This window comes from Leucoraja erinacea, chromosome 11 (assembly GCF_028641065.1).
Source record: "Leucoraja erinacea ecotype New England chromosome 11, Leri_hhj_1, whole genome shotgun sequence".
NCBI classification, from domain to species: domain Eukaryota; kingdom Metazoa; phylum Chordata; class Chondrichthyes; order Rajiformes; family Rajidae; genus Leucoraja; species Leucoraja erinaceus.
Window position 1 is genome coordinate 47,391,223 of NC_073387.1, and position 16,896 is coordinate 47,408,118.

Below are 16,896 nucleotides of genomic sequence, written 5' to 3' on the forward strand. Positions count from 1 at the left end.
GCTCAAGCTTTGATGGTGCTTTATTGGATGGAGCCTTTTACCCTGTGCAATATACTACTTCAATGGGTCAGAAATGAGATGCCTTAATCAAATTGTTTATTTACATGCGCACTAGTACGGTGAGATACAGGTCCAATGGAAATACTTGCTTAACAGGTAGGTAGACGCAGAAACATAAAAATATAAATGCTAATTAAATTACACACAAATTCTACAAGGCAGTGAAAAACAAAGACTGTGTAAAGAAAATGCGACATTAGTGAAAAAATACACAACAGTCGGCGGTAATGCAAGTAGTGGCCCACAGTGTTCCTTTGCCATGGTATGATTAAGGATGTCCAATTTAGTTCAAGAACCTGGTATTTGTAGGAAAGTAACTGTTCCTGAACCTGGCGATGTGGTACTTCAGGGGTCTGTACCTCCTGCCTGATGGTAGAAGCGAGAAGAAGGCATGGCCTAAATGGTGGGGATCTATGATGATAGATGCTGCCTTCTTGAGACAGCATCTCACGTAGATGCTTTCAATGGTGGGGAGGACTGTACCTGTGATGGGACACAAAAATACAAATTCTCTAAAGCCTCTTGCATTCCTGTGCATTGGAATTGCCATATCAAGACATCATGCAAGTAGACATCTCTGGAGAGAATGGATAAGCGATGTTCTGGGTTGGGATTCTTCTTCAGACTGAAGAAAAGTCCCGGCCCGAAAGGTAACCTATCCATTCCCTCCAGAGATGCTGGAAGCGTCATCTATCCATCCCTCCAGAGATGCTACATGACCCATGACTCCAGCACTTTGAGTTTTGATCCTCCAAGATTCAGATTCAGATTCACATTTATTGTCACATGCACCAATTAAGGTACAGTGATATTTGGATTACCATGCAGCCATACAATTAAAAGAACACAACACAATTAAAAGAACGATAGAACTTAACATAAACATCCACCATAGTGATCACTGTGATGGAAGGCAATAAAGTTCAGTCAGTCTTCCTTCTTATTGTTCACCCGTGTTTGGGGCCTTGACCCTCCGCAGTCGCCGCTACACACGGCCTGATGTACAGGCCCTCTCGTCTGGATGATCGAAGCTCCGATGTCGGGACGGATGAAACGCACTCAAATCGGCCACTTTCTTACCGGAGACTGCGGCTTCTTGATGTTATAGGCCGCAGGCAGGCCAGCGGTTGGAGCTCTTCTCTGGTGATCCCTGCCAACGGATCCCAGGCTCCGGGATGGTAAAGTCAGCTCCACGCCTGCTGCTAAAAGCTCTGCAGACCACGGCTTCACGATGTTAAAGTCAGCAGGCCAGCGGTCGGGGCCTTTCTTCTGGCTTCGCAATGGAAGTCCGCGTCGTGCCTGCTGCTGAAGCTCTGGGTGGTCTCCGGGAAAGGCCGCGCGCTAATCCAAGCTGCGAGGGAGGGCGAAAATGCGACTAGGAGAAAAGTCGCATCTCCGCCGAGGTAAGTGACTGGAAACGGTTTCCCCCTATTTCCCCCCACCCCCCACATAAGAACATACCGAGAGACATTAACATATACATTTAGACATACTAAAAAAACAAAAAAAAGTTGAAATGACAGACCCACTGCTGGCGAGGCTGCCGCTCGTGGTGCCACCCATTCCAAGATGTTAATGCACAGGAATTTGAAGCTGATAATTCCCTCCACTGTCGATTCACCCTTATAACTGGCATATGGTCTCCCAACTCCCTCTTTCTGAAATCAATGATTAGTTCCTTGGTTTTGTTCCATTGCGCAAGTTTTCTTGTGATACCACTCAATCAGGTGTTCTATCTCTTTATTATTACTCTTCAACTCCACCGGTGATTCAGCCAACCACAGTGGTGTCGTCAGCAAATTTATAGATGATATTGGAGCTGTGCTTCACCAGCCATAGGTGTAAAGAGAGTAGAGCAAGTTGCCGTTGAGGTAGTGAAAGATCCAGCAGCAAAGAGTGATATAGGAAATAGAATGTAGAAACAACGAACCACAGATGTTGGTTTATAACAAAGATAGACACAAAGTGCTGGTGTAATTCTGAAGAAAAGGGATAGGTGAAAAGGATATGTTTTGGGTCGGGACCCAGGATGCCTTGGTTTTCAGGTGCAGGTCTATTCAGCCAAATTTATATTAATTGGCAGTTGTTTCCTTTTGCATCAAAAGTAATTTTGCATCATACTAGAACATTTAATCAAAATGTTTGTACTCCTGTGCTTTAGCGCTAGTCTTTAATTGAACATAGAACAATAACCATTTTCTGAAATAAATGGAAAGGTGATCAAGTTCTCAGTGACTCATGCTGTCTTGTTGTGACATTTGAATAAGTACATAATGTTCCCCACCAGCATACTGCCAATGAAGCTAAATGAATGCACTACATGAAAGGAAGAAACAGGTCTATTTCTCAAGTATCAGTCTCGAGATTTCAGCTTATGGTTAAATTGTTGGTTCTCTTCAACATCGCTTTTTGCTATTTTTTTTAGTAAACCAAATTAATGAGATTTATCAGAGAATTGCTTTCCTCTATTCCATGAAGGTAAACTGTAAGCTATCCAGTTTCTATGTTCCAAATGTTGTCATAACATATCAGTTCTCATCAAACTTAAATTATTTTCCTGCTGAAGATTTTGAGGTATTCGTTTAATGATTGTGGGCTCAGGATATAACATTCTGAGGCCTTTGAATGAATGTATGAAATAGTTGTGTTTGCTTTTAATATTTAGGGGAAGATGTAAAAATTAAAAAAATTAAAACACAGTAAATCATGATTGTTTTCCTCTGTGCCATAACATCTAATTTTCCGGATTGTTTATGCCAGGTTTTGGAATATATTTTGTGCAATACTTTTGATTTCATTGCATTAATTCAATGTAAACATTGTCGAATTATCTAATTGATTTGTATCGGTCAATGTCATAATGACTTCATATAACTATTACGAGTAAAGACAGATATTAAAGACAGAAGATAATTATAAAGATATTCAAATATGGAGTTGTAGTTGGCTCAGTAAGATAGGAGCTAAAATAGATCAGATAGATAACAAGAATGAGATCGATTTGTTTCTCAGCAGAAAATCAGCTCATCTGCCAGGTTGTTCTTTTTTGCTGAACCTTTAAATCTGAATGCACCAGAGAGGTGAATCAGTATACATGACTGCAAAAAAAACACTTTATTGCACAAATCAATTCAACTGTTTTAATCAATGTAGATTTCAAATTATTGATTTGAATTATAGATTGCAATGTCAAATCATTGCTAAATTGTTTCTCATTAGTATTTGTTCCTCGTGGATTTTACTTTTTCTTCCTTTCCTTCTTTCGCTGTTTTCGTTCTATTTTTGTTAACTCGTTGCTCTTTCCCCCCACACTTTTCCTATCGGCAGCATCCTGCCATAAGCAAGGGTGAGGGGACATAAGAGGTCCTTAGTCTGAATATGACAAGGATGAGAGATTAATTTACAGTTACTTGTTAGAGAATTGACGGGACCAGTCCAATTAAGAAAAGGAAATTTAGATTTAATTTGTTCGTAATTCCTGCTAAAACTGGGCTAGAATAGGAGACTATAAATATTCAAGTAAAATTACACAACTCTCTGTGTAACTCTCTCTGCCTCCTAAAATCTGATTGCCAAATGGACTTTATTAAAAATGATTTAAAAATGTATTTCCATGTAACTGCATTATCATCTGATCAAGGCATCTTGGGATTTATGATGAATTTGGTGTCTCATGTTAAATTTCATGAACTTCATAATATTTTTTTGGTTTGATGTTGCCATAAATTTGCTTCTCTTCAAGTATAGTTTTTATTTGAATGCTTTACTCAGTAAATATATATTTTTTCCAGGTGTACAATTTGAATAAGGACAATCCAATAAGTGAAGGTGGTAGGTATTTACCTTTGATTATTTCTGTATTAGTTCCAACAAACAATCTTTCAAAGTTTTATTCTGATGCATATTTATATCAATGCAATGTAGTGTGTCAAACTTGTCATGGAAAAAAAAACATGAACATTGACTGCTTGAAGATGAATTTTATTTCCGAAGTGAAATGTTAAAGTTTTACCTCAATTTGCTAACTTCTCAGTCTATGGTATATCCTGAAATATCCTCACATTTTAAACTGCTGGCTTACTTTTAATGCCTTGGATATACCTCCTTTATTGAATCTTTGTGTGGTTATATATCACATGCAATTTAGGTGCAGGAATAGGCCACTCAGCATGTGAAGCTTACTCTACCATTTAATAAGAAAATGACCTGTCTGATTTTAAATCCGATATTTTACTCATATGGTAGTGTTCACCCCTTACTTCTCAAGCAACTATCTTCATCTTAAAAAAATCCATAGACTCATTTAGGAATAAATTTAAGAACCGCCCTTCATTGTCTTTGCCTCAAGTAAGCATGCAGGTACAGCAGGCAGTGAAGAAAGCAAATGGCTTGTTGACCTTCATAACAAGAGGAGTTGAGTATAGGAGCAAATAGGTCCTTCTGCAGTTGTATAGGGCCCTAGTGAGATCACACTTGGAGTATTGTGTGCAGTTTTGGTCTCCAAATTTGAGGAAGGATATTCTTGCTATTGAGGGAGTGCAGCCTAGTAGGTTCACGAGGTTAATTCCCGGGATGGCGGGACTGTCATATGTTGATAGAATGTAGCGGCTGAGCTTGTATACTCTGGAATTTAGAAGAATGAGAGGGGATCTTATTGAAACATATAAGATTATTAAGGGTTTGGACACGCTAGAGGCAGGAAACATGTTATGACAATAGACAATAGGTGCAGGAGTAGACCATTCCGCCCTTCGTGCCATTCAATGTGATCATGGCTGATCAACCCCAATCAGTACCCCCCCCCCCCCCCCCCCCCCCCCCCCCCCCCCCCCCCCCCCCCCCCCATTCCTGCCTTCTCCCCATATCCCCTGACTCCGCTATCTTTAAGAGCCCTATCTAGCTCTCTTTTGAGAGTTTCCAGAGAACCGGCCTCCACCGCCCTCTGAGGCAGAGAATTCCACAGACTCACAACTCTCTGTGTGAAAAAGTGTTTCCTCATCTCCGTTCTAAATGGCTTACCCCTTATTCTTAAACTGTGGACCCTTGTTCTGGACTCCCCCAACATCGGGAATATGTTTTCTGTCTCTAGCGTGTCCAAACCCAATGTTGGGGGACTCTAGAACCAAGGAACACAGTTTAAGAATAAGGGGTAAGCCATTTAGAACGGAGATGAGGAAATATTTTTTCACACAGAGAGTTGTGGAATTCTCTGCCTCAGAGGGCGGTGGAGGCCGGTTCTCTGGATGCTTTCAAGAGAGAGTTAGATAGAGCTCATAAAGATAAATGAGTCGAGGGATATGGGGAGAAGGCAGAAGGGGGTACTGATTGTGGATGATCAGCCATGATCACAATGAATGGCAGTGCTGGCTCGAAGGGCCAAATGGCCTATTCCTGCACCTATTGTCTATTGTCATTCATGTATATTGTAAAAACCGTCGCCCCAGCACTTATCCCTGTCAGATACCACTTGTTAAAGCTTGCCAACAAAAATACAGACCCATTTATCCTTACCATATTTCCTGTAGGGCAGACAACCCTCTTTCCATGCCAATATGTTATTTCTTAAACCATGAGTTTTTACTTTGTGGAATAACCATTGATGCAGTGCCTTGTCAAATGGCTCCTGGGAAATCCTATGCATTTCCATAGTCCACTTTCCATCTCAAAATAACTCCAGTAAATATTCAAACAGGAATTCCTTTTCTCAAAACAATATTGACTTTCCCTGAATATCTTGATCAGCATTTTGCTAAGTGCCCCTGCAATAACATCTTTAGTAATAGTTTGTAACATTTTCCCAATGACCATTGTTTAGCTTGCTAGCACATAATTTCCTGCTTATTTTTGAAATAGTTATATTTGTAATTTTACTGTCTGATCCCTTCAATTCCCCATGTTTAATTTTTATTTTAATGCCAATGGATCAATCGGCTACTTCTACTTCAATCAGCCCCTTCTTTCAAGATCATCGGTTGAAAAGTTTTCAGACTGTAGTTGAAATTTGTTCATTGACAGTTCCTTGGTGATTGTGATTTTCTAGTTCTTCTCTCCTTTCAATTCCCAACTTATAACTGTTTCAGGGATATTACCTTCTATGGGAAGACTGTTGCAAAATGCCTATTTAATTAATCGGCAAATGTTTTAAATTGTCATTATAGTCCCTCAATTCGCTTTCTAAAAGGCCAATGCTCCTTTTTGTTAACACCTTTTCAAAAATATTCAAAGTAAACTTACTATTTTGTTTGTACATTTCTGATCTGCATTTTACTCTAGATTTAATTCTCCCTTTTTGAAAAAATATTATAGATGTTTTTGATTTTGTGTATCATCTGTCCAGGTTATTGATCTGCCACCTCTGTGCAATAACACGCTTTTTACAAATGTTTAATACAATCCTTAAATTTTGTTTTAATTAAATATGGATGACAGGTCTACACCTTGGAGTATTTCTTTCTTGTTCTATCTGTTCCATGCATTCTGCAAGATCCTAAATATCTGCCTCTATTTTTGAGTAATAATAATAATAATAATAATAAACTTTATTACGGACTCGAGGTCCAGACAAGGGGCAACATTACATAAAAATGCATTGCATATAAAAATATATCATAAAGTACATATAAAATCTTAGTTTATCACTTATAAAAGCATCATAAATTATCTATTAAAAAAAACACAATACATGAATTAAAAATACAGATTAAAAGAAAGATCAATGTCCACAGCTGGGATTCGTAGCGTGTAGTGCTAACCTTTATGTTTGACAAGGCCACAATAATTAAATTTTTAAGAGTAATTTATCCTGCAAATGAATTTATACATGTAATTTCTTAGGATAGCTTCTAAAGTACTGACTCCTGCAGCCACAAACATATTACTAGCACTACACCATCTAGGTTTCCTTAGCAGTGTTCTCATGGCATTGTTATATGCCACCTTTAGTCTCTGCAAACTTGTCTTTCCATAGTTCGACCACAGGTGCGCAGTGTAGAGTGGTGTGCAGTGTGCTCTAAATAGCGACATTTTCAACACATCTGCACACGCACCAAATTTACGCAAGAAAATATTTGCCTGTACATACAGCATGCGTCGTTGCCTATAAATATCCTCATCATCTGTCACTTGTTCTGTAATAAAATGCCCTAGATATTTTACCTTATTACAGACACTAAGATTATTGTCAGACAATTTAAAATCAGGAAATTTTAGACATTTATCCTCTTTGGTTCTACAGATCATAACAGCACTTTTACTAGCATTATATTTAATATCATGTTCCACAATCGATCCCTTAACGTAATTTGCAATTTCTCTTTTGCTAGCTCTCATAATTGTCCTTAATTACGTTTAAAATACCAATCTTGGACCCATTCGTTTCTCCCTAAAACATAATGTAAAAAGTAATTATATTCGGAACAATTGGATGGTTTTCTTTAGAATGGCAGAGGTTTGGTGGAAACCTGATAAAGTATATAAAATAATGAGAGGTGCAGATAGGGTGGACAGTTAGAACTTTTCCCCTCCAGGGTGTAAATGGCAATAACTAGAGGGTATATCTTTAAGGTAAGAGAGACATAGTTTAACGATGTGTGGGGCGAGTTTTTATTCAGTGGGTGGTGTGTGCCTGGAACACACTGCTAGAGGTGCTGGTGAAGGCAGATACGACAGAAGTTCACAAAGCTTTTAGATAGTCGCATGTATATGCAAGGAATGGAGGGGTATGGATCACGTATTGGGAGATGAGGTGAGTTTATCTTGTTATTATGTTGGAAATATGGTCTGTTCTCTTACTTATGGGCCTGTCCCACTTAGGCGATTTTTCAGCGGACTGCTGGCGACTGTCAATTCGCCCGCAGTCGCCTGAAAAACCGGGAAGTGGAACGGCAACTGTCAGAGTGGAACACACGCACACACACCCCCATAGACCATCAGCGAACATGTGGCTACCATGTGGCAAACGCACAGTCTCCAACACTCGCCTAAAAAATTACCTAAGTGGGACAGGCCAATTGGGTCTGTTGAAAAAAGAGTAGATTAATAGGTAACAATTAAAGTTAATAACAGAAAATGTACCTTTGTATTCATTGGAAATAAAAAATAGTTTGCATCGAAAGAGCAAAAGAGACATACCGGTAGCAATCAATATGTAGGAAGGAACTGCAGATGCTGGTTTAAATCGCAGATAGACAGAAAATGCTGTAACTCAGCGGGACAGGCAGCATCTCTGGAGTGAAGGAATAGGTGAAGTTTTGGGTTGAGACGAAAATGAAATAGCGACACATTTGGATAGCATTAACAGGATCAGTCCGAGTCAGCATGAATTTACAAGGGGGAAATCATGCTTGACTAATCTTCTGGAATTTTTTGAGGATGTAACTAGGAATATGGACAAAGGAGAGCCAGTGGATGTAGTGCACCTGGACTTTCAGAAAGCTTTTAATGAGGTCCCACATAGGAGACTAGTGGGCAAAATTAGAGCACATTGGGGGCAGAGTTGTGACATGCATAGAAAATTGGTTGGCAGACAGGAAACAAAGAGTAGGGATTAACGGGTCCCTTTCAGAATGGCAGGCAGTGACTGGTGGGGTACCGCAAGGCTTGGTGCTGGGACCACAGCTGTTTACAATATACATTAATGATTTGGATGAAGGGATTAAAAGTAACAGTAGCAAATTTGCAAGTGACACAAAGCTGGGTGGCAGTGTGAACTTTGAGGAGGATGCTATGAGTATGCAGGGTGACTTGGACAGGTTGGGTGAGTGGGCGGATGCATGGCAGAGGCAGCTTAATGTGGATAAATGTGAGGTTATCCTCTTTGGTGACAAGAACAGGATGGCAGATTATTATCTGAATGGCGTCAAGTTGGGAAAAGGGGAAGTACAATGAGATTTAGGAGTCCTTTTTCATCAGTCACTAAAAGTAAGCATGCTGGTACAGCAAGCAGTGAAGAAGGCCAACATGCCATGTTGGCCTTCACGACGAGAGGAGTTGAGTATAGGAGCAAAGAGGTCCTTCTGCAGTTGTACATGGCTCTAGTGAGTCCACATCTGGAGTATTGTGTGCAGTTTTGGTCTCTAAATTTGAGGAAGGTCATTCTTGCTATTAAGGGAGTGCAGCCTAGTAGGTTCACGAGGTTAATTCCCGGGATGGCGGGACTGCCATATGTTGAAAGAATGGAGCGACTGGGATTGTATACACTGGAATTTAGAAGGATGAGAGGATATCTTATTGAAACCAATAAAATTATTAAGCGTTTGGACACGCTAGAGGCAGGAAACATGTTCCTGATGTTGGGGGAATCCAGAACCAGGGGCCACAGTTAAAGAATAAGGGGTAGGCCATTTAGAATGGAGATGAGGAACAACTTTTTCACCCAGAGAACTCTATGGAATTCTCTGCCTCAGAAGGCAGTGGATGCCAATTCTCTGGATGCTTTCAAGAGAGTTAGATAGAGCTCTTAAAGATAGCAAAGCCATGGGATATGGGGAGAAGACAGGAACGGGGTACTGATTGTGGATGATCATCCATGATCACAGTGAATGGCGGTGTTGGCTGGAAGGGCCGAATGGCCTACTCCTGCACCTATTGAGACCCTTCTTCAGACTGCCTGTCTGTCATCCTTGCAGTCTGAAGAAGGGTCTTGACCCGAAACGTCACCCGTTCCTTCTCTCCAGAGTTGCTGCCTCTCTTTTTGTGTCTCTCTTTTACAATTTTCAATGATGTTCAAACAGCTTAATGTGGTTATGATGCCAGTCTTCAAAGACCTACTGACCTCTTACATTATGCATTGTGTCGAGCTTGTTCTCTGAAGACATACGTAAACAAATGTTGCCTTGCGAGTGCGGACATTTTGGGTTAAACTCCTTCGAGGATTAGCTTTGTGCTCTACAGTCATAAAGGTCCACAAATAGTCCCTGGGCCACTTACCATGCCTTGGAAGCCATCTCTCAATGAAAGCAGATATTGAAGGTGAAATTCACCATTGGCGTCCGTGCGTGAGCTGTAACAAAAGGATGCTTGATGATCAAGACCTCAGACCTGGCATAAAACTTATGGTCTACCAGCAAGCAGTGGTTCTCCCTCTGCAAAATCCTTTAACTCCAAAGGCGGGATCCCTGCCCAGGCCCATGTTCCCAGCACTGAGATCCTAATTGGACTCAGTAAGTTCCTTTGGCATGCCATGTTGTTTGCATGTTTGACACAAGACTCCTGAAGCATTCCGAGTGCTGCCAATATAAGAGAGCATTGAGAAGATCCCTAATATCTCCTGGGAGTCTTGACTCATGATGGCTCACAGTGGAGAAGGAGCATCTGAAATGGCACACAGCATCTTTTGTCCATAGGTTGGGAGTACACAGATGCTGGAAGGAGCACACCACCTCCCAAATCAACCACCCTGCCACCAACCACCTCCTGCCCCAGCTGCAGTGAATTCTGAAAATCCACATTGCTCCCCTCAGTTACCTCAGAATCAAAATATAAGCAGGACATGCTCGATTGTAAGCTACCATCTACGAAGAAGGAATAATCCATTGTTTCAATTCCAAACGTGTCTGCTGGTTCAGACTAATTTATTAAAGAATGAATTTTGTTTCTTGATTTTCAGCTGCACAACTGGATAAAGTTGGGTTTGATTTAATGAAGAAATGCATTCATGCCATTGAAGAAAGAGGTAAGACTTTCATTTATGTATCTCTATTTTGCATAAAATTACTGACATGCAGCTTGTTGTATGGTTGTGGCATTAGACCTTGTCTCACCAGCCAGCTGACTAAAATAAAGCATCTTCTGTGACCATAATTCACAATGAATGAAATCTGCAAAACTTGTCACCTAAATCATATTGTAATAAGAATATTTCCTGCTTTTTTTTTGAGTAACTGAAATTCATGCTGTTCAAATTAAATTTCCGTTATCATATTATTAATCTTACAGAATTTTAGGTTTGATTTCTGAGAATTCTTTATTATTTTCAGCAAGCACATTTACAGTAAACATTTGGAACATTTTGTAGTACAGCTCTGTTTATGAACTATATGTGTAGACATTTGCTTGCTATTTTCACCTGGCTATGTTCATAGTAGTCTATATTGGCACATACTGTAGCTGTTTATCTTAGTGTTTTCAATGCATTGGTACACAAACATGCTCGTGCAAGACCACCTCTGCACATGTAAACAGGATATATTAATCTATGCCTTCAGGTTACTTTAATTTAAAATCCAAAAATATATGTTTAATAAAATGTTATTGAAAATGTCATAATTGTTGTAATTATGTTTTACAAACATAATTTATTTAAAAAAATTAACTTTTTTCTTCTGTTTTGAAACAGGTATCAATGAACAGGGCCTATACCGTATAGTGGGTGTCAATTCTCGAGTCCAAAAACTGTTAGGATTACTAATGGGTAAGTGGTGTTCTTTTCATTAGGTTGAAGTTCAACTGTTATTAAATTATTTAAACATTTGTTTAATCCCCAAATTCTAACCAGGGGAGCACTTCTGGTAGCTTTTCCTTTACAATGGTTTTCAAAAAGAGTAAGTAATGCCCTACATTTTTTAGGTGGAACTATTAATGCTGATACAAATTTGCATTTGTATATATGGTTTGGAATCAAGTTTCTGTTCAATCTCGTATGAATTTCAATCTCAATTCTGTTCAATCTCTGGCCAGCAGCGGCCTCTGCAGCCTGTCCGCGTTTTTATTATTTTTTGTCTGTGTTTTTATGTAGTTTTTGTTATTTTATGTTGGGGTGTGTGTGTGGGGGGATTGGGGTGGGGGGGGGGGGGGAAACTTTTGAATCTCTCCCTGCACTGGAGACCCGACCTTTTTCTCGTCGGGTCTCGGTTGTCGTGAGGCTGCAACGAGGAGCGGCCTCCAACGGGGAAGAAGCCGGGGACTCTGGTGCCGACTCACCGTTGCCGTCGCGGAGCTGGCCGAGACCGGAGCGGGTGGAGCGGTGGAGGAGCGCTGCTGCTGCTGCTGCTGAGTCGGAGGCTGCTACTGCGGGTCTGCGGACGGCGGCACCGGGAGCCCGCGGGTCCCTGGAGGGAGACCGCTTTTCGTGGCTCCTGCAACGGCGAATTCTCCCGCCCGAGTTGCGGGGTTGAAGAGCTCCTGGAGCGGGGCCTAACACCACTGCCCCGCGCGGCTGGAATGGCCGCGGGACTTTGCGAGCGCACACCGGGGGCTCCAACACCAAGACCCGGTGTGCGACCTCGCACCACCCGGCGTGGCTTCAATGGCCGCGGGACAATCACCATCGCCAGCCGGGGGGCTTTGACTTTGACTCTGACATCGGGGGGGGGGGGGAGAGTGCAGTGGAGAGATAAGTTTTTTTGGCCTTCCATCACAGCTATGTGATGGATGTTTATGTAAAATGTAATTATGTTGTGTCTGGGGTCTATTTGTGTGTAATGTATGGCTGCAGAAACGGCATTTCGTTTGGACCTCCAGGGGTCCAAATGACAATTAAATTGACTCTCTTGACTCTTGATACAGGCAATCCCCGTATAACTGTAAATGTATAACGATTTTCAGTAATTCAAAACCATATTTCCCACTTTTATCACATATTGTAAGTGGAGATGTGTTCCTGTGGGATTTTTTTTTAATTTCAACAGTCATGACATTATTACAGCTGCTTGATTATGGAGGGGGACGGGATGATGCGCTTACAAGATTGCCTGGTCAGTTTCCAAAGCAAATCCCTTAAATGGCCAGTAGCTGCATTTAATGACACAAGCAGCTGAAGATGCTATGGAAAATTCCAAAGCTTTCACTATTGCAGCATCTGAGCTTTATAACATATCAAGGTTTACATACAATTAAATTCCTTTTTATGGTTGTTTAGATTGAAAACTTGCACTTAAACTTACTTGCCCAGTTTCAGACATCTTAAAGGTAAATAATATGGAAAATGCTTGGTAAATAAAACAGCTAGAGCGCAAAGTGAACATAGTACGCTGAAAAAAATGGTGTTTATGCATGCATCAAGTAATGCGTTGAAAAAGACACAAATGGATATTTGTTGTTTTGTCCTTTGTGTACATCTAGTTTTCAATCAAATTTTTGCCCACATGAATTTTGTAAGAACAAACTTTATTCCATATCTCAGATTTTTGGGTAGTGATTTGTGAATTCTGTAACATGGTGGCCCCCTGTAACCAAGACATTTTAAACAGTGTCTGTGGACAACAGAGTGCTGGCAATGAGTTGGAGTTAGTATCTGGGCTCCCAGCAAACAGTTACTTTACTCAGAAAACAAACTGAATATGACTATAAATTCTTAAAAATAAAGCAGATTATTTTTTCCAGAATGAGTTAGTGAATGATAGTTGTATATGAATTATATAAAATCGAATGTTGTAACTGAGCAAATTGGTCATCTGACATTTTCATTGCACACAATCCATTTAAAGCCTTTCAAAAATCAGCAATGCCGAGCAATGATTTAGAACATAATTTTTATTTGTTCCTTGCATAAAAGATATTCCTAGATATATTTGAGTAACATGGTGCAAGTTTATTAATACAGCTGGAAATGCGTTTTACCATAATAAAGAAATATTACTATTGAATCACCACCAAGATCTAGGGGTTCTTCTGCACTACAAAAGATGCATTAGATGGGCATTTCACAGGGCCCTCTCAACAATATTCCATTGCATGAGGCCCATGGTGTGTCACACAAAAAATGCAGCCTCATACCTGCAAGCGCTTGCAAATGCTGAACTAGCAGAAGAAATCTGGTCCATGTTCACAGCAAGCCATTCTAATGGTTATAGCAGTAGTGAATAGTTCAGATCTATCAGAAATGATAGGCTTGTTGGAGGTACTGTTCTTTTTCCTTTTCTAACAATGTTGTTTGTTTGAAGGAACAGCCGATGTAGATCTGGAGAGCTCAACTGAATGGGAGATAAAAACTATTACCAGCACACTTAAACATTATCTCAGGTAAGAGTTTAAGAGGAGAATAAATTTTAATGCATTTATTGCTAAATAAAATTGCAGGTGGACTTATTTGAAACGTGTATTCAAGAATTAGTTTTTCACTGTTCAATTTTCTTTATTGAGAATAGAAAATCTATTATAATGGAGCTTGAAATGAGATTTAGGCATCTATAAATATTGGGCAAGGTCGGCAGTCAATGGTACATCCTGACCTGAATAACAAGAACTTGTCATATATTACAGTCCAATTAATCAGTTTCTAATACTCAATGGTTCTTTGCCCAAATCTTGGCAGATATTTCATTTTTTATGAATGAAGGAGCATTTCTGAAGAAGTGTCTCGACCCGAAACGTCGCCCATTTCCTTCGCTCCAAAGATGCTGCCTCACCCGCTGAGTCGCTCCAGCATTTTTGTCTACCTTTCATTTTTTATGAAGGTTCTATTCAGAATATGCCATTTTTCTTATTTACAATGCATGTTAAGAATATAGTCAGCAACACAAGAATTGTTTACAATTTTCAAGATTACAGCCTCTGCAGTTTCTCATGTCTTAAAGTACTTTGTGCTTTGTCTATTAGGTTTCTGTTTAAGCAAAGTAAACAGTTGCCCATTACAGATATTGATGGCTAATTATTTTTTTAATCTGATATTCATTAGTAGGGGCTTGACCATTTAAAATAATTTGATGAAAACAATTTTTGGAAACACTCAACAAGTTGGCAGCATATGTGGAAAGACCAAGTTAACATTTAAGTTTGAAGTCCCTTGATCTTCCCATTGCATACACGCTGCCTGACCTGCTGAGAATATTCAGATTTTCTGTTTTTATTTCATATTTTCAGCATCTTTATTAAACATTCATTTATTTAAAAATGATGCAGTTTTGTAGTACTATTTTACTTGCTGGAAGAAGATACTTTCAAAATGTTTTGATGTCCTGAAGTTTCCATGAATAGGTTCCACAACTAGTAAACCTATGAAATATAATTTTATGCTAAATTTTAAAGCGTTTCATTTGTTTATTTTATTTAATCTTGTATTCTAGTTTATTCAGAAGTCTTTCTGAATATGATTTTTCATGCTTTTATAATATTTCATAGTCAAGTAACACGTGCCTCTCAAATTAAGACATTTGGGGATTTTTGAGTAAATTGAAGAGCAATTATCAAAGCACAGAATTCTTATCTATTTTTCACTAGGGGTTTGCTGTGTTGCATTTCAGAAAGCATTATGTTGCAGCTTGATTATTACATTTTTCCAAGTCTGTAAATGAATGTCTACCAAGTATGAAAACAGGCGATTCAACCCACATGTCCACATTGACTAATCTTAATTCCAATTGTATTAAATGAATCTTCCAGTGTCTGGCCCATGGCTGCCTTTGTCAAGCCTGTTCAAGTGTTTGTCTACACACTTTGAATGATGTTAACAATTCTTTCTCCCTTTCTCGCAGACAGTGTATTTCAGGTACTTGGCCTCTGAGTGAAAAAAATACCCCCTCAGAACCTTCCAGCTCTCTTCTTCCCCCTTATCCTAAATCTGTGTACTCTAGTTTTATCTACTATTTTGGGGAAAGGTTTTCTGCAGTCCACCCAATCTATACTCACTATCATCGAGTGACTGGGTTTTTATTTTACTATGAGCTATTTTTCATTTTAATTAGTGTTTTTGAACAAATTTGATTTAATGGTGGGGTCTGAAATTTACTGGATTATTTGTTCGAGCTTCTGGTGGACTCATTTTATAACACAAACCTCATGATGCAGCACTTGTTATGAATGAATCAGTTGGGAATTATTAAGATTAATGCTGTGACTATTTAATTTCATTTCAGAGTGCTTCCAGCTCCATTGATGACATTCCAGTTGCAACATGGTTTTATCAAAGCAGCGAGTAAGTGAAGAACCTTTATTCTCATGTTTCAAGATCGGTGAGGAGTTATAAAGAAAGTGGAATATGACATTTATTTGAGCTGTTAGGTCTGCCGTTTCCAACAGACACGTGTAGCTTGATGTCATGATCCTTTTTTTGTCAGCAGCAATTGAAAATCTGTTTTATTTTGAGTGAAGCATGTGCCACACTTATCTTGGAGTAGTGTTGCAGAATATAGATCGAGGGTACTTTTCACTGGGCATGCCAGTGCAAGATATCAGTATGAGAACTTGCACGAATCCATACTTTTCTTCACTCCATTTGTTAAATCCATCACCCCATGTTGTTCTTCATCCTCACCCCCGCAACATGCCATGATCATCACAAAGACCCCAGTATTCTGACAGACGTCCACTGCCTGACCATGCCACTACTGAACTTGATGTAGTAGGATGTAACAGTTGTCTCATCACCTCTACGTCATACTATTGCACTCTAGGATGCACATGAATTTTAAGGCAAGAGACGGCATTCTTGCACATCGCTCAGGTTTTTTTGGCCGAACGTTCACTTACTGATAAGACCAGCAGGGGATGTTATGTAATGATTGGGATTGCATAGAATTTAGAACAGTACAGCACAGGAACATGCCTTTTAATCTACAATGTCTGTGCTGAACATGATGCCAAGTTAGTCTCTGCCTGCATGTGATTCACATCATTAGTGGAATTTTATTTTCTTATCCACTATTCTTCCCTCCTGCCCAAGGTGACTATGAGATATGGTACATAGTGAAGAGTGAACCTGGGATTCCCCCAAGCTTTATAATTTTTACACTGACCAGATAAAGTCAGTGAAAAATTATTATCTGACCCAAATTTAAGAAGAATGCTCCACACTCCCTCCGTAATGACTGAGTCAAAAGCTTTTGTGAATTCAAAGCCAAGTCCAAGTGAAGTGGCTGATGCTACTTCCAATGATGTCTCGTGAATTGACATGCAGTGAAG

General features: G+C 39.7%; 1 protein-coding gene across 1 annotated transcript in view; it reads left to right on the forward strand.

Annotated features, from left to right (window-relative positions):
* LOC129701769 (rho GTPase-activating protein 26-like) overlaps window positions 1-16,896 on the forward strand; it is a 140,573-nt gene that overhangs the window by 73,774 nt on the left and 49,903 nt on the right. The window contains 5 exon segments of the mRNA XM_055643194.1: window positions 3,852-3,891; window positions 10,667-10,732; window positions 11,396-11,470; window positions 13,941-14,019; window positions 15,852-15,910. Of these exon segments, the coding sequence (XP_055499169.1) occupies window positions 3,852-3,891; window positions 10,667-10,732; window positions 11,396-11,470; window positions 13,941-14,019; window positions 15,852-15,910 (319 nt within the window).